This window comes from Anopheles moucheti, chromosome 3 (genome assembly GCF_943734755.1).
Source record: "Anopheles moucheti chromosome 3, idAnoMoucSN_F20_07, whole genome shotgun sequence".
NCBI classification, from domain to species: Eukaryota; Metazoa; Arthropoda; class Insecta; order Diptera; family Culicidae; genus Anopheles; species Anopheles moucheti.
The window spans coordinates 78,414,813-78,439,362 of NC_069141.1; the positions used below are offsets into that span (position 1 = coordinate 78,414,813).

Here is a 24,550-nt window from a genome sequence, read left to right on the forward strand (position 1 = left end):
AGCTTAAATGGAGATTGAAATTCTCCTTTCCCCGACTCCCCCCTCCCACCCCTCCAACATTCCGATCCCTTTCAGATGCTATTCATTTCATACACTATCGCCCTATCCTTATTGAAGCTAACGGGCGAAAAACACAAGATGGTACCGGAAATGAAAGTCCATCCTCCCGCACAAACCAAACCCGAACGATGTCGTTAACTTTCCCCGGGGCGGTTCGACATCTTACGGAGTGTTCTAGGGTATTTCATTCACGCGGCGACCGTCGAGCAGGGGTGGCGAACGGTTGGTGGAAAAATACAAACAAACGGAAACACCGAACGCTATGTGTGCCCGAACGTCGTTTTCATTTCGACGACAGAACGCACAGCGTGCGACACCGTTTAGCCGTGACGAAGAGGCGTCTTGCCGGCGTCTGTTTTTCGCTAGCGGCGAACGTTTCTTTTGCTCCGTTCGTGGGGTAACTTCCGCGTTGGTATGTTCGCTTTAATCGCTTTGCATTCGTTGCTGCCACGTTTTTTCAGCAACATCCGTGTGATGGTGGTTCTAACATTTTGGTTTTCCTCGCAGGGGGTTGCACTTGCTACACTAAACTGATATTGCATCTGCATCTGCGCGACACGATGTAGTTCTTTTTGTTATTAGAATTTGAAGCGATTTAACCCTCCGGTTTTGGTATTGCAACATCTTAGATCAAGTTCGGTTTGACGTGATATCAGTACCAATTTTTTGCCGGCTTCCAACACATTTCGTTCCAGTTTAATGTATTTTTTTCAAACATTTAAATTGTGTAATATAGCTAATATGAGGAATTATTTAGTACTCCCTGAAGAAGAACTTTACATTTCAGCGAGTATAATATTAAAATAAGAAATATAAGTTCATACATTCGATCAGCACGTTTGAAAAAAAAATAATTGTGCCAATTCTCAAGAAGGTTTCACAGAAGTTAAAAGACACAAAAGAGACCGGATAGCTTCTGAATAAACCTGTCATTGATATAATCAGTGAAGGATCAATCCCCTTGGAGGCCCAGGGCGGAATTTTTCAAGGGGGGCCCATAATTTTGCTACGGCATTATGGGTGTTAGGGAGATGTACTTCAAACATGATGTAACAACACCAGCAAAGTCTCGGAAAGAAAGCTCCCTTACGTACATCTCAGAGTTCTGTTGCGTAGCCCTGTAAACGGGCTTAGTAAGCTAGTCTATATATAAACGTTTGTATGCGCTAAGGAGAACCATAACGCCACTACTTAGATCACATTTTCAACGATTTACGTACATTTACGATTCCTGATTAGTCCAGCGCCTGCTACGATTTTTCGCCTAAGGTACAGTTTTCAATCGGTTTACTTTACGGTAACAATCAGAGAAATTTCTTAGAAACCTGTTTCGCTCATGTTGAAGATTTAGGCGATGAACAACACAATTGTTTTCAGATTTGCGAAACCAGGAAAGCATGTTTTTCAAGAGGTGACACCTGCAGTGTGGAATAAATTTGCCCATCACTATTGCATTGCATACTAACAAATTCGTGAGAGCGATCGCTAGTGTAAGGAAGATGGATGAAACGGAAAGCATCCTTTATTTCGCTCAAACTTTCCGTCGGCTGGTACGAAATTCCATACAAAACCAGCTGTTTTCAGCTTTCCAATACCAGGAGAGCATACCACAGAAGAGATAGCACCTAGTACAGCAATTTTGCTCGAAAACCACTGAAAAAAACTGTTTCAAAAACTACCAGTTTTCGAATGTTTAGTACCAGGAGAGCATCCACGGAAGAGGTAGCACCTAGTACAGCAATTTTGGTCGAAAACCGCCGAAAGGTATGCAATGTTTCAACACTAACTTTCCCGTTGGTCGTGAAAAATTTTCTTCGAAAACTACCAGTTTCCGAATTTAAAGTACCAGGAGAGCATGCACGGAAGAGGTAGCTCCTGGTACTGCGCCGTAAGGTATGCAATGTTTATACACTAACTTTGCAACCAACTTGCAACGCAATGCGCCGTAAGGTATGCAATGTTTATACACTAACCTTGCAACCAACTTGCAATGCAAGTTTGGTGCAAGCAAGAAACTTGCAGCAAGATGGCGCGCAAGATGGCGCCCAACTTCGTACTTGCATGCAACAAACTTGCATGCAAGTTTGCATGCAAGTTTGCATGCAAGTTCTTGTATGCAAGTTTGCATGCAAGTTCTTGTATGCAAGTTCTTGCAATAATTTGCTTAAGTTTGCATGCAATAATTTGCTTGCAAGAACTTGCATGCAAGTTTGCATGCAAGCTTGCATGCAAGTTTGTTGCATGCAAGTACGAAGTTGGGCGCCATCTTGTACGCCATCTTGCTCGGATGCAAGTTGGTTGCCATCTGCAAGTTGGTTGCAAAGTTAGTGTATAAGCATTGCATACCTTACGGCGCATTGCATTGCAAGTTGGTTGCAAAGTTAGTGTATAAACTTTGCATACCTTTGCGGCGCAGTACCAGCAGCTACCTCTTCTGTGGATGCTCTCCTGGTACTATACATGCGGAAACTGGTAGTTTTCGAAGAAATTTTTCTCCACCAACGGGAAAGTTAGTGTTGAAACATTGCATACCTTTCGGCGGTTTTCGACCGAAATTGCTGTATTAGGTGCTACCTCTTCCGTGCATGCTCTCCTGGTACTTTAAATTCGGAAACTGGTAGTTTTCGAAGAAATTTTTCACGACCAACGGGAAAATTAGTGCCCTGGTCCTGGTGCAATTTCGTTTATACTTTAAAGTCACAAAGTCGATATTCTTCTCTGCATTTAATTTATCACATAGAAACAAATGTTTTATATAACCATGGAAGATATTTTTGATCAATTTTCTACCTTGTTAATTAATTTTTTTTGCTATAAATTAACTTTGTTGTAAAATTTAAAATAAATGAAATAGCTATGGCCATCCTGTATGGTCGAGAATCTTGAACAATGCTGACGGTAGACACCAACATTCTCGTCTTTTTTTGAGAAGTGAGTGCTTCTGACAGGCTCAGACTCTATTTGTGAACGAGGTGACTACGAGTTAGTTAAGTAGTTGGGCGATGTAATTGGGCGACAAGATGTCTAATCTTGTCGATGGCAAAGGCCGGTAGAATACGAAGGTCGGAATCGCTGGAAGCTTTTACAAACTATGTCGGTGACTTCCAGAGATCTGATACGTATTTAATCCTTTAAATATGTTATCGACAATTTTTATACCAGCCAATCTATGATATTGAATGCTTAAGTTCAAAAATGTACAGCTACTTGTTAATATTTGGTTATCACTTTGATTAAATTTCTCCCTGCCGGGAGTAGATGGTTATCAATTATACATCTACTAACATAAACATGGGGCGCCGGGACATAGCGTCAACAACTCCCTGCTAAGAAAACGTAAATCCGGTTAGGTAATGCATGGCGGGATGATGATGCAGCCAATGCAAGCGTCCTGTGTACAGCGCCTTACCCTAATCTAAACAACCGAACTGTCTGGTGAGCTGCTTAAAATACTCGCCTATGATGAAGGCAAAAAGAGTAACAAAAAATGACTAAACCAACAGCAAAAAAAAACAAAAACCATCTCAAAACTCATCTTTCGTCCAGCAGCTCGCGGAATACGGTGAAAAGGAGCAAAAATACGAACGCACCTAATATCTCGCGACCGTGGCAACCTTGCGTGGGGTTGTACTCGCGATCGCGATCGGCCAGACATCGTTCGAACCATGGTTTACTAATTCTGTCCAGTTTCGTTGGGGTTTTTTTTTCCTCCGTTTTTTTATCGATGCATTCCCGTATTCGCTTCCGCCCTCGTGCTTCGTTTGCATCATCGCGCCAGTGTTATGACTGGCTTTAGTTTTTTATTCCACACGGACAGACGCACTCATTGCCGTGCCATGGTTCAAAATTGGGCGATTGAAATGATGTTGTTTTGTGCTGTTTTTCTTGTGTTTTTTTTTTTGCTGCTGCTGTTAATCAGTTGCAAAGAATTCACGGATCAACACCAACGCGAACGAACGATGGGGGACATCGCACTGCACTGTTGCAGTTCGATTTGATGGCTGTCAAAGCGATTTGGCACGTTGGAACGGCAGTGCTAACGGAGTGATGCTTGCCTCCTGCAGTAAGGCAGAAAAAGAATAGGCGACAAAGGAAGCGGATAAATTGGTTACGTTTGGTAGTACAATTGTTTCTAGTTTTAATTCTTCGTTTTTAGCTTTATTCTGCCTCTCGTTCGCAGCTCCATGCTGACCCCCGGCTGACTCTTTACGCATTCGTTATTCGCATGTTGGCATCTTTCAGGCAGCCGGTACGCCCACGCCAAAGGGTGAGCACAGACGCGAAAAGCCGTGTATTTGTTCGCTTGTTATACGGTTATTGTTATGAGTGTGGCGTGTTTTCGGCGGCCCTGTTGTGGTTCTATTTGTTTTATTTTTGGTGGCAGATGAGTGCAGCATGATGGCGTTTTTTTTTTTGGGTGCCTTTGTGTGTGCGTGTGTGTGCTATTTGTTTGCTTTGCTTCAATCGCTTATATTTGTCTCCTCCACATTTGCCTCTGTCTGTGAACGTTGTTTGCGGTCTGGCGTTTTGCCTACTGATCCCCCGCGGATTACGCCCGTCCCGTATCGCGTGTGCCTGTGTGGTGTTTATTTTTTCGCAAAATTTGCAACGTGTCGATTGCATCTTGTAACGTAGGAGGGCGGGATGAGGAGAAAACGGCAGAAAAGGCAGGAAGGGTGAGGCGGAGTGAAAGAGCGCGGGTGGCAGTGTCTGGGAAGACGCGGTGAACGTGTTGGATGGTTGCAGTTTCAAGGTCGCCATGGTTTATCTCAGCGAATATAGACCCGTTTGTGCGAGATGATGATGCGATTCGTGTGATGAGTGAAGGGGCATATAAGTGAAGCGTTAGTGCCTGGAGAGCTCTACGGTGTGCGTGTGTGCTTTTATAGCTTTGCTTTCGGTTGCTGACGTTTGTTCTGGTTTGGGGGGTACTGTCTTTCATTTTTGCACTGGGGATGAAAGTGATTGCATAATTGTTATGAAATTTTATCCAAATGTCATCATAATTCATTCCCATTCGCGCTTTGGTGGCTTATTCGCTCATGGCCGACGATGATTTTAAATTAATTTATGAAGGAATATTATCAACGAACAGTTTTGAAACTTTTGTTATTAATTATACGTGACGAACACAATAGTAACAAAGCTTTTATTACACTATTACGGAATAATTCTTAAAAATGTTCCTCATTGTTTTTTGTCTGTAGCCTTTTTTGATTTTCTTCGACACTATTTGTTTTTAACTGAATTACCAATCACTCATTAGAGATGCTTATAGCCAATAGCAATTAAATTTTTTTAATCATAGACCTGGGATACAAAAGTAATAAATATATTGTATATTTTTATACAAGTTTATTCAAATTAAGTAATAAAAAAAAAATAAAACCATAAATCGGTACATTGTTATCAATTTAGTTGATGAATATTAATAAGTCATAAATATTCAAAGAAGCAATTTGTTGCGATAAGAAACTTAATACCAATATTATTAATTGTTCATATAAATTTATTATATCAATTATTAATTTAGATTCCATGCTGCTAATCGTAAAAAAACAACGAAACAAATTGCCCTTTAAACGCTCTTGACTGACCGTAATGACTATTTTCACATTCCCTTTTTTTACTGCACACTTTGTATTTGCAAAAAACGTATGCCATAACTGCAACTACAACACTTCTTTTGCTGCAATGACACCTGCCTGTCCATCGTTTCAGTTACGGTGAACCATTTAATAAGCTACCGACTACGGTTAACCCTAATGTTAATGCCTACGTTTCGATGCATTTGCCATCATTAGGCAATGATAAAAGAAAAACGGGGGTAAAGCAGATATTTTGGCTTGAACAGATTTTTGTTCATTAATTAATTATCAACAAGCGTGCGGTTAAAAACTCTTTAGCATCACGCTTTAGCCATAAACCATAGCACCGGTTTTTTTTTTCGTACTTATTTCGCTTCGCTTTTCATCGTTTCAAAAAAAATACTGCCAATTGATTTCTGTTTCTTCACCTTCGTGCAACACCCGTTTGGTGTGCAGAGTGACGGGCCACTGCGCTAAGTCTGTTTAACTTTTGGATAAATGCTCCCTTCCATTCGCCAGATCAACCCCCCCCTTCGGAACTCCTTTCTCCCGAAATGGTAAAACGAATAGTGTTTCCGATCGCCATAAGGTGTGTTGCTGGTCGGGAACTTCCAAAAGTGGAATGAGCGGGGGGAGAAAAAATGTATAAATTCGAACGTCCGATAAAGATGTCTCCGCCAGATCCGTAGCGAATTCACCAGATATTGTTCAACTTATTTGTTCGGTTCTTATTTCTTCACCTCGGTTCGTACGTGCAATGATTGCATAGGCGTAAACATCACGAATTCCGGCGAAGAAACACTCCTCACGGTGCTCCACAATTTCGGACACCTTTTATTTAAAAGCAATGGATTTTCTCCACTCGAGAAAGAAATGAATTATCTGTTGGTTGTTTTTTTCGCAATCTTTTTTTTTTTTATTGCTTAAGCCACTCAATTGGCCCTTATTTTGGATTATCCGCCATCCGCATTGACCTTGAAATATTTTGCTCCTTCCGTCTGTACGGGTGGACGGGTGGAATTCGACTCCCAACGATTGGGAAACGCTTCAGACGGTGACGTGACATGGTTTACTCTGTACGCGGACGTATCGACCGATTAGTGTGCGGTCTCTCTCTCTTTCCCTCTGTCTCTGACTGCACGTCGAGGGTGTAGAAGAGAAAAAAAACCGCGACGATTGAGGCAGTTTTATTTATTTGATGATTGAATTTGCATCGACGGAAGTTTGACGGTCGCGGAAGGATATTTGTCTGGCGGTTGCGGTTTGACTTTTTTGGGAGGATTTTTTTTTTCTTGGAATCACGAATCAAACTTAACGTGCGATCGATATTTGTTTATGGCTTTTTGCGGCGTTACTTGTAAGCGAGTCACTTATTAGCGGAATAACGATAAAGTGTTTGCATGCATACGGTTGCATCACTTCGTGATGCAACAATTATTGCAGGGGTTTAAGAGATGAAATGGTAGAATTGGAGCTACATATGAATTATTCTGTAGTTAAACTAGAATCGATTCTAGATCTTTTGTAACACCTTCCAGTTCAATTTGGAAGTTTTGCAGTATTACATCCAACTTGATTACATGATCTGCAAAAATCTTTGCACATAATTTTTGTTTTGTATTTATTATTTTCGTTTAAAACTTATACCTTAAATTGTAATCGCTTAAATATAGTCTAGTGTTTCATAGGACTTACCAAACTACCAGACAGTTTATCGTATATTTGAAATTTGTTTCAGATAAAAATCGACCCGATTATTAAAGGTGTACGGATGGCGTATGCTACCCAACGCGACAGCATGAGTTTGTCCCAGTAATTAAACTTTTAATTGAATTAAAAATGATTTCTTAAAAGGAAATCAATCGTGTACCAAAAACGTGTGCAGCGGGATCATAGATAATAGTAACCGATTTAATCGTACTTACTCATGCTTAGTTGAGTAATTACGGTCAATTAATTTCCTTCTCAACGAGACTAATTTGCCTGGTTAGAAACAAACCTTCCCAGTTTGTCATTTCATTACGGCGTTTGTCAACCAGTTTGTCACTCAGCTCGGCCTAGGTACGGTGCATACGGACGATCGCCTTTTTTTCACATTGAATTGGAACGGGTATGGAAAACTGTACCGATAAGTCGGATACCGCAGTACACATGTTATGTAATTACTGCAGAATGCTACCCTATCAATTATTGGCCGTGGAATGTTTGCTTCGATTCGTGGTGAGAAAAAAGTGACTAAAAATGCAACGCTTCTCAAACCGCATACCGGTTCGGTGGCGACGACTTGAGCTAAACAATCATTCTAGACGAATTGCATGCCGGGGCTTCCAGAGTGTTTATTTACGTCGATGATTAACGCGCGATTAGATCACCTAGCTGGTGCTTTAATAGATCACGTACCGGTTGTTTGTGCAGGAGAATTTCACTTAACAAATAGCATCTTGCGCTAAAACCATTAATTTGATGTTAATTTGATTTTTGGTTTTTTTTCCCTGAGCTACAATTAATTATTTAATTAAAATACGACAACGTATCATGTCACTATGTAATGAGTGCTACGTGTGGGATTCGAACACACATATGCGCCCCTACCGAACGGTGGTATGTTGGTACATTGGGCCAGCAAACCTGTCCGCGCCAACCCGTCATTATCGCGATGTACCTTCGCCAAGGACAGATAGCCACCGGTCATCCAAAACCCCGGCCAAGGAAGTCGTTAATCACATCCGATAAACATCTTTATTTTTCGCCGTTTCGTCTCCATGCGCTGCTTGTTAACTGCACCGTCTTCTGTGCGAAAATGTGGTGATCGACGACTAAATTAATACCATCTTCCAAACAGCAGAATGAACGGAAGCTGAAGATGAACGTGATTTTCTTAACCATTAATACAGCAGAAGAACATCATTACATTCAGCGGACAGAGAACCATTCATGTACGATGCTACTGTTGGACGCACACTGGCTAATGGGCGCAAATAAAAACCCCCGAAAAGACAGCATTAAGAAGCGTCAAATAGCGATGTTGCCACACTCCCCTGTTCGTGATGGAGCTCAGACGAAAAGCTGCAAAAGCAGGCGCCATGCAACATTAGCCCCGGCTGTGGACAACAAATTGTTGTGACATGATCGCTTGCTACTGGTTTTTAGCAAAAGAATGGCAGTTCGTCGAAATGGTTGGCTTCATCATTGGTAGCAGCAGTGTTGAATCATTACTTATGCTTCGTTTGGAGTTGATGCATGATTTTATTTTTGGAATTATGTTGAATGCTTGCGGATATGATTCAGACTAGTTATGATAATGTTTTATTTTTGTTCGCTTCAGTAATGAAATTCCTTAATCTTTTGGCTAATTTAAAATATGTTTTGGAGTCAGGCGCTTAGGACTCTGACGATTCCAATACGTTGTATAGTAGTGAGTTCACCGTACTACTTTGATATATATGCGTAAGGTAGGTGACTCCAACGGTAACAGGTAACGACTCCAAAGCTGCGATCACATCCTTACGTTTATTTGTAAGGAAGGACCGCTGATGGTGACACCAATTATTTGGGTTTTGCCTCGTTAATCTCCATCCCTAGGTTTTCTGTCATTTTTTCCATCTTTTGGTAGCAATCTGTTATGCAAGAGAGCCGTGCACCAGTGATATCTATATTATCCTCGTATGCCAACATATTTATTGATTTATAGCAGATATATTACCCTAGAATATAGTTCCTGAGTTCTTCATCCCAGAGTCGCTAGGGGCCCTCAGCTATATTTAGCATATAATTCTAAAAGAGCTCAGTAACAGGAGGTTGAGTAAAAAAATGTTACCCTAAGCTTCTAATAGCACAGTGAAGATTTGATCAGCTCTATTGTTCTTTTCGGAATCCTTTCTGATGGATTTCAAGAATCTTGTCTAAGGGCGAAACATGTCGATCTTGTGTTATCAGAGAGAATATCTTAATATATCTTAACTCTACAATTGCTTTACTCATCACCTTTCTTATCATCGCCTCCCATCAATTCCTATCACATGCCATGTTTTTCCTTTCCCAGTCCTGGAAAAGCTCTTATTTCCATGGTTTATTATTGTTGTAATTTCGCGAACGACTAACAAGATCAGTCTCAAATTATATTGTAGAACAAATCACTCTTCAGTGGTTACCTTCGTACCATCCGACAAAAGACATCTGTACACGTGATTTGGTCTTCGCCAGAAATGTACAGCTTATTAAACGTGTTACAATGGCTAACCCTGGGGGCTAACAGCAGCATACATGGCGTACGGTTACCAGGCCACCTGTTGCTATCGTAGTAATGCTGACGAAGTAAATTTACTACGAATCGATTCCGATGAACCACCGTCGGCGGGTGTGTAAGTTTGTAAATCAACCGTTGCCCAGTCAATAGGCCAACGAACACCGGAGTCCGCCAGTCCGCCAGGCACCGTGGAATCCTCCAACCGGATGGGGCTGATCTGTGCCAAACGATACGGGTGAGCGGTGATGAGAACGCGCAGAACGGAGCAGATAGAATCATTGATTTACTTCTCGCAAAACCTGCACAACGGCCACCGACGGTACCGAGCGCACCGAAACACAGCGTACGATGATGTATCGATTTTTCTCCACCTCCCCCCTCGGTTACCATCCCCCCGGGAGCGAGCGACACGTGGACGCACGAGTGAAAGTTACCTTTTGCCGCCATGCTGTAAACTCAATTTACGTTTTTCGTTCAAACGCGTTCGTTCAACTTTTACGATCGTCCTCCGCACGGGTGGGAGGCGTTTGTGTGCCGTTCCCATCCCTACAGACCGACTGCACAAATCCTGCTCACCTGCGAGCGGTTGCTTTGCCGATCCTACATAACCGTGATTGCATTACGGGAGCTCGTTTGCATCAGTTTCAAACCGTGGTGGGATTGCGCGTCAGGGGAAGGGAACTGAGAGAGAACGGAGCGCAAATGCATCTGCTCGGTCACATTTGCATCCAGATCGGATTGACACTCCATGGTGAGTGGTGTAAGATGCCGGGAACATATCTTTCGTACAGGAATAATTTGTGTGCTTAGCACACTATGGGTGAAGTTAGTAATAATATGCTGGTTTATTACCTTTTACGTCAGATAAACATGTTAATTTATGTGTGCATTGCAAAATAAACAATTAATTAAATTGTCCATGTAACTAGACAGACTCCGATATTTATAAAGATGCAATTAAAACCGACTTATGACATTTTGAATTATTAAAAATGACTCTCTAATTGTAGTTGAACACACACCCCAAACTATGATTTAAACGATGGTCCCAGACTGGTTTATTAAATCCAACTCATTTTGAACGAAACATAGAACTCTTCGTTCCAAGTCACACCTGTTTAAAGATTGATTTCAAAAAACCCACATTGACTACCAATTCGTTGCGGTTTTGGCACACCATCTTTGCCAGCGCCACGGACCGATATCTCGCAAAGTGAATAGCTTACAGTGCAACGACCATCCGTACGTACCGTTCCGCCGATCGCAATCGAACCAGAACCGTTGTGATTGAAACCGAAATCGGGGACAGAATAAACCATTAGTCAATTTAGTGCAGTAGTGACGTCGTGGCGGGCCGATTCGTATCGCCCGGTGCAAGTATACAGCCCGAATCGATCGAAGCTAATGCAATATTGTGTAAGCTTTCACTCTAAATTTTTGGTCGTATTGTAGCTGGCAGCACCTTCTATCGTGCATGTGGATGGATGCGTCTCTCGGCGAACGGATTCGATGCAACAGTCGGTTGAAGTTCGACTTTGGTTTACTCAGTTGGCGTGGTCGGACGGTGGTTACAGCTGAAAGTAGGATCGTGTAGTTGCTAATGGACAATTGAAAGGTTCCTTTTATGCTGGGGTGAATTATTTATTGGCCGTTATAGTGTTTGATGGTTGTAAAATTGTACCTTCAAAATTAACGAGCATCCAGTCATAAGGGATGCTGTACATTTCGTAAGTAATTTATAAATTAATCCATTGCATTGTCTTTGATTGTGAATTGGCGAAATATTTATTCACATAAAATTTAATATTATTTGATGAAATCACCAATTCATTTGATTAAAAAACAACATAAAAATAAATAAGAAATATAAATACTTTCTAAAATATCCAAGAAACTCCAGTCTTCTGTAATAAAAGGGACGAAGAATTCCAAATCTACCTGAAGTACAGAGACGAATAAAGAATAGGCTCCAACTTTGAAGGTTGAACTCGGAAGCCTCGGGTTACACAGGAACTCAGATTAATATGAATTTACCCATTACCGGGGTTTCAAGTTAAAGCGGTCAAATTGTGCTAATTTAAGACTTTGTTGAAATTAAATTGTGTTATTGTTAAATATGTTAACGATAAGGCGTTGAAGATCCGGAATTCTTCACATTTGCTTAAACCATTTTTAGTTGAATTTGATCGTTTTTACCTGACTTAAACTTAAACCGGGATAAACTTCTTCGAAATAGCTGCGATAGAACATTCATAACATAGATAACCATTGCGTTCAGCTATTCCATTGAATTCGTGTATCTTTTGTACATCGTTTACCGCACAAAATAGAAGCTGAACCTCCCTAGTATGGCATGGCGCACAAAGGACACTTTTGTTCGCTTGATACGTTGTCGCTATTTAACAGCAACCATCCCGTGTAATACGGTTCCCATCAACAACACCGTCCAACGAACAACCCCTTACTAGTACCTCAGAAATGCAGCTTCAATCTACCCTAGCACACCCTGCTGCAACACTGCAATACCACTCGTGTCATCGTTACACAAGCAACAGATCGCGCCACTGCAGGAGACAATTTAAAGTGCACTTGGAGCCGGCGTATTTCACGACACTGACGATTGCGGCAGTAGTGTGTTGGTGATCCCGCCCGTAGCTCGCCCCGGCACCTTGCCCTGTGTGGAATTTGTCTTCGACGATCGCTTGATTATTATTGAGTTGTACTTTTTCAATTATGATGTCTATAATAACCAACAAAAGGATGGTAACTCTCGGTTTTCCATTGCCTCGGTTTCTGGTGCCCCCTTCAGATGACAATGCTCCCTGCCGACAAATGGCGATCATCACTGATGATGATGCTGATGATGATAATGATTATGTTGTTGATGTTGATTACACTGATTGGATGTAAACCCTTTTCCTTTTCCTTTTCCTCTTTTCCATCCCAACCGGCTGTACGCCTAACTATTCATGATGCCAAAGGGATGCCAAAGGGCTCGGTATCAGTTTACATCATTGTCGGGCAATTGGTGGAACTTAATTAAAACCAATTTCTTGCTAGCCGCATCCCCCGGGGATGGAAAGCGATACCTTTTGGTGGGCTTGGCAATTCTGCGAAGCAATTCGACGTTGGCACCTCGGTACGGTCCGACCAACCGTCTAGTCGGTCATCTAGGGTCGAGTGGAATTAGTGCAATTTAAGATTTATTTACCTAGCCATTCCCTTCCCAGTTACGGGAAGATTTTTATTTCTTTACTTAAGAGTAGTTATAGAAATAATAATGTATTTTGCTCTGGTTTTATTAAGTAATAAGGGCAATAGAAATTATTTAATTATTATTTCAAAAGGTTTCATAAGAAATATTAAATTCTTTTATTTCGAGGATCACGCTGCTAATTTTGCATATTTTTACAGAATAAGTTTTGATTTGCTTTGGTAATTGCTTAATTTTTAGTGATCACTTTAAGCGATCGTTTACAATTTAGCCAATGCACAATTTACATAGCTCCGAATTCAAGCTTCTCACGTACCAGACATGATCGGCAATCGAGTGCGATTGGGTTTTATGATCAATAAACCTTCATTTTTATGCTCCCACGCGATGTCGCCCAGTCGCACACCGGTCGCATACCAAATAAACCTCTCCGCATTGGGTTGATTGCTGGTTTTACATACAATTTTTACTTATATGATTTCGATTCATCGCCCATAATTGGTGGAATTTAATCGAGCAGTATTGAAATAAAATTTTCCAAAGCCATCATCGATTAGAACGTAAATCTTGCACGGCGCAGTTTCTATGCGTCAAGATCAAAGCATGGGGTGCTCGACGTTCAACAATGAAGATGGTACCCGATTGTTCTCGACAAATTGTCCCTTCCCTTCCAATTAACCGGCCGAGTGGCATGGAATGATCGTAGGCTGCATCCCGCACAAAACTGCATCGCGGTAAGTGCAATTTGTCAGTCAAGTCAGGCGGTCAGCATCGCGGTGTGCCTGTTTGCCTTTTCTGATTGGTCAATTGACCGCATCGCCATTTTCATATGCAACCTGACGCTGCGGGATGCGTCTCCAGAACACGCCATCTTCGGTTTGCACACCGCGCACCGAAAATGTAGCGAACCAGCGAACGTATTTATTTTATTTGGAATCGCTTCTCTGTTGTTTCTTTTACGATCCTCGCTCTGGTGCGGCATCGAAGTTGGCTTAAAACGATTAGGTAGCATAAACATCACACTTTACGGTTTAGCTCTTGCCATCGTCCAAGCCAATCCGTGACGTTGAGCATGCCACGCCGCGAGCAAGATGGGACTACTTTCAAATTAATTTATGACGCAGCACGGCCAGCGTAAATGTTTGTGTTGATGAATTTAAATTTCATTTTAATGAATTTGTTGTGTAACGAACCACAACAGAATGAAGGAAAAAAAGCTATAAAGAAAGGACACACTCGAAAAGCCAAAATCACCCAATGAAATGCATTCGCCGTGTGTAAAGTGCATGGCGAAATGGCGAAAGCTGCGGTCACAAAATGCATCATAATAATATGCACTGGAGATTCTCACAAGTGCCCAATGAGGACACTGCCCACAGTAATCGGTACAGCCGTCACACGCCGCATTCGTTACACTCCGAGCTGTATGGATTGTATTTTTGGGCAGTTGATTTCCGTCTCATCGCTCAAAATTTCAACGTGACCAGCCCACCTGCACACATATACCTGATGGAAGATGAAAGATGAATGGAACGGCAAAGAAAAACAACAGCTCACAGCAGCGACGATCACTGCTGAACGGTTCACACTCATTTGCGTATTGAAACGTGACTGGAATTGGCAGTGATTGATGGATTTTTGCGTTGCTCTAGCACCATAAGCGTCGGGCAGATGATCGGCTCAAATGAATCATTATAACGCAGTTGTCAATGGATGGAAAGAAAGAAATGGAACCATACAACGATTGTGACTGTTGTATGAGGAATCTGATTTTGTGTTTATTGATATTCGGAATTATTTTGTTGAAATTGTAAAATTTTGAAGACGCGCATAGCACAAGCAGGTTTTTGGTACGGCCGGACTTTACTATAAAAAAAATAAAATAAACAACAAATAATCTAGTAAACTTTGGCTGGAAAACTTTGGAACCTTGACCTAACTGTACCAAAGGTTATTAAAGTCACTAAAAACTGTGCATTGTTTTACTATTTTTCAAATAATTGGTTTAAACTTTTCTTTAGAAATACTATCCAAACCAAGGGCTAATGAGTAATGTTTCGAGGTCCGGAATAATGTATTGAGATCTCGTAAAAGTGAAAGCTGACATGGACATATTTGACATCATTTAGACGGATAGACTTCCTAGACTATGTATAAGTGATTTGGGGTTCGACACAAATTTTATGGTGAATAACAATCCTTACTTAAATTCACAAACAGAAAGCCATATATATTGTCAGAACTCAAACTATTTTCTTATTTAGCTATGTTTTTTTCCAAAAGTCAAAAGCCATAGGGTTGCCACCCTTCTACCCTTAGTCACAAAGGTTAGTAACTCACACAGTGTAAATAAGAAAATAAAAGAGAAATTAATCTAAGTTTCAACATGCAGGCTTATTTCGCTTAATAGTTGTATGAAAATAAATAAACCTTCTAATTACAAGTCTCATTCAAAAAATCTAGTTCTATATACTGTAGATGTCAACACTGTTGAAAATTGCCAGGCGTCTCCATTACGAATTTTGATTAGTCAAATCTTGATTTATTCAAACATATATTATTTTATTTTCCGAAGAAGTACGCACCAAGTTAGCTTAAAACACTTACATCCCAAACATCCCATCTTCTGTAAACCGTATCAGTCTAAAGCTATTTTTTTAATGTTTTACTACCATCAAACAATCGTACACGTGATGCTCTGGTCAGTCGAAACGAAGGTTAGAATACCCAAAAGGAAAGCCAGCATACGCGTTTTTTCTTCGAGCGTCTGCAAAGTTTTAGCATACCAACCAAACGGCTTCTAATTGAAATGGTACGTTGCGTCGTGATTCACCAGATTGTGTTCATCGTGCGTTTCTAGACGAGAACATTTTGTCAGTTTGTACCGGGAGGGAAAGAGAAGAGAATATCTTCAGGAAAAACACTCTAATACGGTTACTCATGGACACGGTATGCCTTCGTGCCGGAAACTTTACGCCACAAACTCCGTGGTTGGGCTTCTGCTTTGCTGCGGTGCTTCATATAAAACTAGGTGCTGTACAAAAATCCATCCACTTGTAAAAGTCTTAGTTTTTTTGGGATAATTTTTTTACCCCTCGCGTAACAATCTGGTCAAGATGAAAAAGTTTCTTTAAACGTCGCTCCGAGAGGCGGAAAATGTCTTTTGAACGGTTTCATCACAATAATCGCTGCTTTAACACCGTACTTATGATCTTTCATTATATATTCTCAAGAAATTTCGTTCATTAACGTTTATTTGATTTGAGTAATCCATATTTTCTATAGCTTCACCTTGTTTGGAAATAATATTCATTCAGTTAAAATAAAGTGTGTTTTGCCAACAGTTGTGACTTGCTAATGAGCACAGTTTTTTTTTTCGTTCTTGCTGGCAGTTTTCTTGCGGTTGCGGTTGGTGTTGTTTTAAGTTTGTTCGTCGCTTTGAAGACGTCACCGGACAAGAGGCGTATGCTAAATAGAGTGTAACGATGGGCAACAACATTAAAATAATGATTGATGACGCACTGCGCGTTACGAATGGTTCAGGATCCTGCAAGCTGGATGGGAAGAAATAAGCAGAGATCAGTTGAATGATGTGTAAAACCATCGAAGATGCTTAAATATACATCACTGCCGTCACATTAGAGTCCACGCATTAGCATACATTAGCTATGAAAATATCTACCGTTTGTGATCGCGTGCACTGTGTACACGCTTGTTGAATTTCTGTTCTCCTTTATTCTCCATGTTTTATCTATCTTTTCTTCGGTCTCCTAATCAAGTGAGGTCTATTCTATATGTCTGACTAGTTTATGTTAAATAACTTATTTAAATCAACCATTCTTTTTATTTAATTATTATATATCTGATTTGAGTTTGTTTTTTTTTTCATTTGTTATCCTATCATGATGGAATTGCAGTTTCGAATTATTGTATAAAATTGTTTTTTTTTTATTATTATTATAAAATTAATAATCATTTCTAAACACACCTGTTATACAAAATGACAGCCCTAGACCTCTTGAGGTTGTTGTATATAAAAAGGTTATGTTGCTTAAATTAAATAAAATCATTGACATTTTTTAACATTAGACTAATTAAATTCATTTTACTTTTATCTAACGTTTAGGTCTCTCAACTGTACAATGTCACAGTGAAGTAAAGCAAAAAGGCAACATAATGCATTAATCAAGCAGTATGTGCTGTAATGCGTATAATAAAAAAGTGGAAATGCGCTCGATTCATAAGATACGTGCAGCATGTTTTAAATTTTACCGACAAACGAAACATAAAACACCCCGATCACGTACGGGCAGTACACGGCCGGCGGCTAAATAGATCAATTCAATTTACTGATGTATCGATCAGTCAACGCCGCCGGTACATGAAACAATAATGAGGTGGTTTGAAGAAAAAAAAGACATCTCGCGGCTAATGGAGACAACATTAATGAAATAATTAATACGGTATCGCAATCGCGCCGACCAAATACCGAACATTGCAAACAAGCAATGTTGTGCATTCCAAACAGTCGTAAAATTGTAAAACCAGGTAACCCATTCAGTTCACCGCCGCACAGCATTCCCTGTGCAGCATACAAAGTTGAAATGCGATCTAGTTTATGATTTTCATTCGCCGCATTGCCCCGGGTTCACGCTTGCCACCACGTCACGTTCTGCCACCAAACCCCATTTTGCACCATCTTCTCGCCGTGTGCTGAATCTCGGATCACTGATCGCAAAAATCAAAAGTTCCACCGCTGTGTGAAAAACCCTTCTTTTGCGCAACCCCAAATCTGATGCATTTTCTTCGTGCAGTGAACGTTTGTGTTAATTGAATGCGCCGGGACCGCGGCTTGAGCGGTTTGAGCCCTGTCAAAGACATCAAAGCACGGTAGCCCCAACCACCCCTTAACGTCAGCCGGCATTGCCGATCTTAACGGTCATCATTAGTTTACCGTTAATTGACACCGTTCCGGGGATAAAAATGCATTTTTCAAACAATTAACCTTGACGGACCGTGCGCCTCCATCGCGATGCTGTGCGCCACCCCCGAAGTTGAAAACTGTGATGTGGCGATATTTGTGAGCTACCGATGATTCACGAACTTTTATACCACCGGTGGCGTGTGTGTTCGGGTGCGATCGGGTGATCATATTAATTGAATACAAAATGGCGCTCCTGCATAATGCAGGATCAGGTTTCAGCTCGCAAAAACCGCTGGGTGGTCGAACGGTTATGCTCCAATTGCATTTTCTGACAAGCCCGTCACTGAGCTCCCCGGTAAACCTTCAACTAACGACGGTTTGCAACCTGTAAGCAGCGAAGGTATTTAAATGTTTCAACTTTTTTGCTCACACCGTCCATTCAACTGGCTTGGGCAACATAGGCCAGCGTACAAAGCTCCTTATTAGATGAGGTTTTCTGTGTGCAGATAAAAACAAGCGCAGGTCACTTAATGGAAGGTTGTAATGAATAGATGTATTGCGAAGCGAAACAATCGGCGATGTTTGAGCGATTCCTGTTTCACGGACGTACGTTAACTCTCCTAGCTCAATGGACTTTCCCTCTAACGAACGTCCTCCATTCAGTGTGCCGTCACATAAATCGAAACGAAATCCGTGCAGAGCAAAAAGGAAAAAAAAACACACACACTCAAACCATTAAAATACCACCGGTGAACCCTTTATCTCGACATATGAACAAACTTTTCTCCTACCTCGTGGCCGCATGTCGCAAGATTAATGAGCTATTGTGGGATAGTTCAACAAAAAACGAAAAAAAACACCCAGTAAAAACAACATGACGGATGCTTGATCAAACAAGACACTTCAAATCGATACCCACGATAATTGGTGCGCGCGATCAGAATCGGTGCTTCTCCACAGGAGGCTGCGCTGTGTGCGCCTGCCATGAGCAGCCTAATGATGGCTTCTCGGGGATGAATGCAATTGAGATACGGTTTTGTTCAGAGTGAATAAGGCCTCCTTTTTTTGCGTTGCGCTGTACCATCTCATTTCCCATTCCCGACACGCTGGCTATAGAAAATGAATGATTGCCATCGGTGGAAATGGGTGCACGTGCACGGAATATATGTACGGAAAATATATACAGATATATATGTGCCCGCGCAGATTACCGACGCAAACCGATCGCAGATGGGAAAGTTGATAGCGAGTTTTTAGATACATTCGCGTGGTTCTTTCACAATCAAGCGTAGCCGATTAATGCTGTATTGTTGTCCTTCACTGTGTGCTGAATAGCCAGTAGAATGTGAGAAACTATCTGTAATATAGCGTTTGATTGCTCTGTGCTAACTTCATATCACAAAATAATCTCCTTCAATTAGCTTCATGATTGGGTTATTTTCCTTTAATGTAAATAATCAAATACGTTCGCATTTTCAGTATAAAATCAATTTTAAGTATTGCGTAAAGCTTGACACATTTATTGAAACTGAACGGATTGATGGACTCGACCTAGAATACTATAAACCACACACCAAAACGGATACATGTCAGTTGCCGATCGAAATTTTAAACCAACAGAGTTTAACCGGCACCTTCAACCAATTTGCCAGTACCGTTTGCTGCCGTATCGTCGAGAGAGATGCATCTTCGGTTTCAATCAAAGAGACCGCAACCTCACACTCTGGGCCACGTTGCACCGTACGGGTGCAACACGTGCGTTGATGCGACGTACCGTCTATCATCTGGACCGCGGCCACGAAATGGTTTCACACACGATGCAACCACCGCAGCCAACCGACGGTGGTGGTCCCGTCCGTATATCGACCCATCTCGTTGCCAGGCGGTGCACGATCCGTTGCAGGCGGTGCCGTGTATGGGGCTTTCGCTTCGGTTTCCATCCGTCGCCGCACCGTACCGGGAGGCTAATTGATCGCGGCATCTATTATATTGAATTTATGATTTCACTATTTGCAATCAAGCGTCCAACCCGTGTACCGTGTGAACGGAGTGCATCCGAGCTGGGGCAGAAGAAAAAAAAAACTCCCGGTTCGTATGAGGCGACCTGTTGCACCATCCTATCGGCGATCTTTGACCACGGACCACGGTGTTGCCATGCCGCCCGCCGTGGTGTGGCGTTATTGATGATTGCATTTCAGGGTTGCTATTTCAGCTTTTATCTCATTTGGTTGATTTTTTTTTTATTGTTTTTGCTTCCATTCCAGCCGGTACCTGTTGGTTGCGGCGGTACGAGTCGTCGGGAAAGTGCAGTCAGCTGTTCGCTCGTAATGTGACGCGAGAGAGTTGCTGCGGGGCCGGCGCTAATGGCGGGAAGGGCTTCAGCGAGCGGGACATTCCGGATGTTGGTCTGTTCTTCATCAACGCGTTTAACGATGGGATGGAGTGCTCGTCATGTTTAGGTAGGTGAAATATCCTTTTCTTTGTTAAGCCCAATGTCGGTTTATATTTCACTCGATAGTTTTTTATGTCAGCGATGGGGAAATAATGAAAATTTATTAAATATTTGACATATTGACTGTTAATTAAACCGCAACGATACATATGTTTTGAAGTGTTAATAAATTTGTGCAACATACTTTTCCAGTGGCAATAGGTGCAGGGCCACTCGAGCTGTCAAAATGGCGATAAATTTGTCAAAACGGAGCTTTTGTCACTTTTTGTGAGCTTTTATCAAACTTCATTTTGAAGAAAATCCACGACAAAAAGTTGACAAAAAGCTGACAAAATTTTTTGTGACAGCTGCAATACAAGACAAAAATGTGGCACCGTTTTATCGGACAATTATATTTTATTCTGCATTTGAAGTACATAAGCTTGATTTTTTAATGAACTATAACTTATATTTTATCATTTTTCCTCAAGTCTGTTAATGTTTACACAAAAAATAAAATCATGAAATCATTTATTATTTTAGTAACAACTGTCGAATGCTCCGTCGATCATGTGAATATTCTTGTCAATTTATATTGTCAAAGAGTAAAATTGTGGGCGCGGCAACGGTATAGTGGATTTTCGCAGTTGACAAACTGATTTTGTCACTTGACAAATTTGTCAGCATTTTGTCAACTCTCGTGGCCCTTCACCTAATGAATTTAAGAAATAGTTTTCATTTTTTAACAAGCATCACTGATTCTCATACTCATACTGAAATTGACAAATTTTTTTAAATAATTTGTATTAATATATTGGGAAGAAGTAGACTCAACTGCTCTAACAATTATAAATTTTAGAATTTTTGTAAGTTAAACTGTCCGAAATATTACTCCACACATATTTTAAAGAGTCTCTGTACTTTTTAAAGAGAGCAAAATACGAATGAATGAATGAATCCTTGTTTTTAGGGAATTCTTACCAGAAGGTTTAAACTACTGTTTATCCTCATCCAACAGATACCTGCGACCGTGCAAAATGTGGCCCAAATAAACGTTGTGTGATGCGCCGCAATCGTCCCAAATGCATCTGTGCACCGACGTGCAGCGGTGGCAGCAACAAACGGCGCCCACAGTCATCCAGACGCAACAACCGGCTGCATCAGCTGCACCAGCCCCAGCAGCAACACGAGCAGCAGCCCCGCTTTCACCAGCAAAACATTAAGGTGATCAACCTGAGCGAAAGCCAGCGAAACCACCGACAGTATTTCGCCGACACCGGGCGGCAACCGAGGCCGCGCCAGCTACGGTACACCGGCCCGGACACGGTCGACGGACGCGGCGGCAGGAGTGTAAAAAAGTCTAGCCTAAGTGAAAACCGATCACCCGGTGGTAGCCAAAGAGCGAGCGCAAAACCCAGCGCCAAGGATAACGCTAAGGATAAGAAGCATAATTTATTGGAATCTGTGACATTAGTGAGTAGTAGTCGGGGTGGCAGTAGTAGTAATAGCAGTAAGCATAGTAGAAGTAGTGGCACCAGCACGTCCAAAGGTCTCACCCACCAGCCCCGCAACTGTACTGCGGCGAGTTACGGTCCCGTACCGCCCGGCTGCACCCCATCCGGGCGCGACTGGACCGGTGGCGAACGGATCGTACTGCAGCAGAGCGGGTTAGCTTTAAATTTCAATCCCACCGGCGGCAAGGGTGCAGCGGCCAAGGGCCGAGGACGCGGTGCTGTATCGACCTTTATGCCACCCACCACAACGCGTCGCCACCATCGGAAGGATGCGCCGGTCCGGGGCAATCAGACGATGAACGAACAAACCCACCGAAAGTCGACCACCGTCGCACCGTTCATCGCGTTCGGGAAGCCAAAGTTGCTGCGTGTTCCGCGGGTCGGTCGCAAGCAGAACGGCACGGCGGTACGGGTACCGCGCCGCGAGCCAAACTATGTGGACGACGTCTTCTTCATCGAGAACTATCACCAGCAGCAGCGAAGAAATCGAAAGCACCAGGGCCTGCCGATGGCAGATTACTGGGGCAATGAAATTATGGTAAGATCATCTGCACGCGTTTTGGAACGAATTCTTTAATTCTGTTGTGCCTTTTTGGTTGTTGGATTGAGGTTGAGGCATTTAAATTTGATTTTATTTTATTTTTAGAGCGTTTTATACAAGCACCAATAGACTATTTATTTCTTAGTTTGAGTCATAGTTTTGCATTTTATTTTATTTTGTCGGCACTTGAGTTCTAATGCTAAAAACTCCCCTTTTTTATTGCAGCATCAAACAAACTTCTACAATCCAGTCTGTGGTACAGACGGTAGAACGTACAAAACCGAATGTCAGTTGAAAAAGCGGGCTTGCAGGCAGGAAATTACCTCCTTGTTGGTTGCCTACAAAGGACATTGCCAAAGTAAGTATTATTCTAAGTATAAGTCTTATTATTAAGTGTTTCGTTTTTGAAGAAATTGATAGGAATTATTTTTTTAATATTATAGACATTTTTCATTGCACTTTAAGAAGCTGAAGTTTGCGAATATTAATAAATTCGATGCATAACGCCCAGTTTCCTTTACAATATTTGCTATTGTTGGAAATGGAATGTTTGGAAAATCAATTATGTTGGATTTAAGCAACATTTAAGCACATTTAGCTTGTAAAAGTTTCAAATATTTCTAGTTCTTCATGAACAGATACCAGAGATGGTTCCCAATTTGTCACTTGAACCAAAAATCCGTGGAAATATTCTTCATATTTTTTAATAGTTAATTCATCATTCATGTTCCGCGTGCATGGTTGCGATAATAATTGGGAGTTTTCCTTTCATAAAGTTCAATAACTTTAATAAATATAGTTGGAGATTCTGAAGGCATAAAAATGGACCCTTTTGCGATAAAAACCGTAGATGTTGTTGAGTCTCATACTAATAATTTTGAAGAATTCTGCGTAAAATTTACACTGTTCAACCTTCAACCACGTGAAATAAGATGACCATTCCTGACCGACAAACCCATCGTTAAAATGCATCCTAATTTTGTGGATGCCAAGATAACATTCGTCGGAATGCGCTCTAAACCGTTGAAAAGCAATACTGCCGAAGCTAATTACAGCACCTCCCGCACATGATCGAGTGCGGCCGGGAAAAACATGGCTTCCTGCATCCATCGTACTGAGCAAGCTGTCAGCGGCAGTATGTGCGGAGCCAAACTAAACATCAAACAATCCCCCTCACCTACACCGCAGTGAACGCTCACTTTGATGACAGAATGCTTCAGCACTTCGCGCAACACGCGAACCACTAGATCAAACCGTTCTGCTCCATCACACACTGTCCAAAAAAAAAAAAAGCGCAAACCCTTCCCCCGGGGTCGCAAACTTTTAACGGAAGACGATCGTGTCGTCTGCATCGTCACGGGGCCGCAACGCTGGCGGTCGTAAATTTTACTCTGATTTATTTTCACCCTCATCCGCGCTGCGTGACTGACGATTACCGGCGGTGGAGGACGCACGATTAACGATGCGATCAGGCGGGTACGGGTGCGTTTGCTCCACTGCATCCACTGCTTTGAAGATGGGAATCCGCTAGGGTCTACGTTTGTTTGTCGAACGCGAAGGAAACTGACCCCTACTGCATGAAGTGAGCGGTGCGCCGGGTGCCCATAGTTAGTGCACAAATGCTGATGGAAATTGGTGATCATCATGTGCGGAATTCAGTGAAGATTATTGTTCTTGCCGTGGTGCACGGTAATCATCGGTCTGGGCTGTATCAGCGGTTGAAGTATTTACGATGCTGCTTCTGATCACCAGCCTTTCAGCTGAGGGTGATGGGATGTAATTGCATACCACGGTGTAGGTTTAACGATCGCGAACGATCATCGGACACGGTGCCGGTTTGTTTTCTCTAGTCGTGGGTGAATTAGTTACCCTTTTATTAGCCTGGCGTACGGACAAAACTTGTTTGCGTAGCGAAAGTAGAGTCATTTTCTTCTGCAGGAGGGCCATATCGTCTTTCTCTTTTACATTCAAATAGTTTAAAAATAATTTGAAAGAGAAGTTTCGAAATACAGCATGATTTTCGTCGCTAAAA

General features: G+C 41.8%; 1 protein-coding gene across 1 annotated transcript in view; it reads left to right on the top strand.

Annotated features, from left to right (window-relative positions):
• LOC128302081 (uncharacterized) overlaps positions 1 to 24,550 on the top strand; it is a 57,166-nt gene that overhangs the window by 10,898 nt on the left and 21,718 nt on the right. The window contains exons 2-4 of the mRNA XM_053038806.1: positions 20,297 to 20,491; positions 21,482 to 22,515; positions 22,744 to 22,876. Coding sequence (XP_052894766.1) covers positions 20,297 to 20,491; positions 21,482 to 22,515; positions 22,744 to 22,876 — 1,362 coding nt within the window. The remainder of the gene's footprint in view (positions 1 to 20,296; positions 20,492 to 21,481; positions 22,516 to 22,743; positions 22,877 to 24,550) is intronic.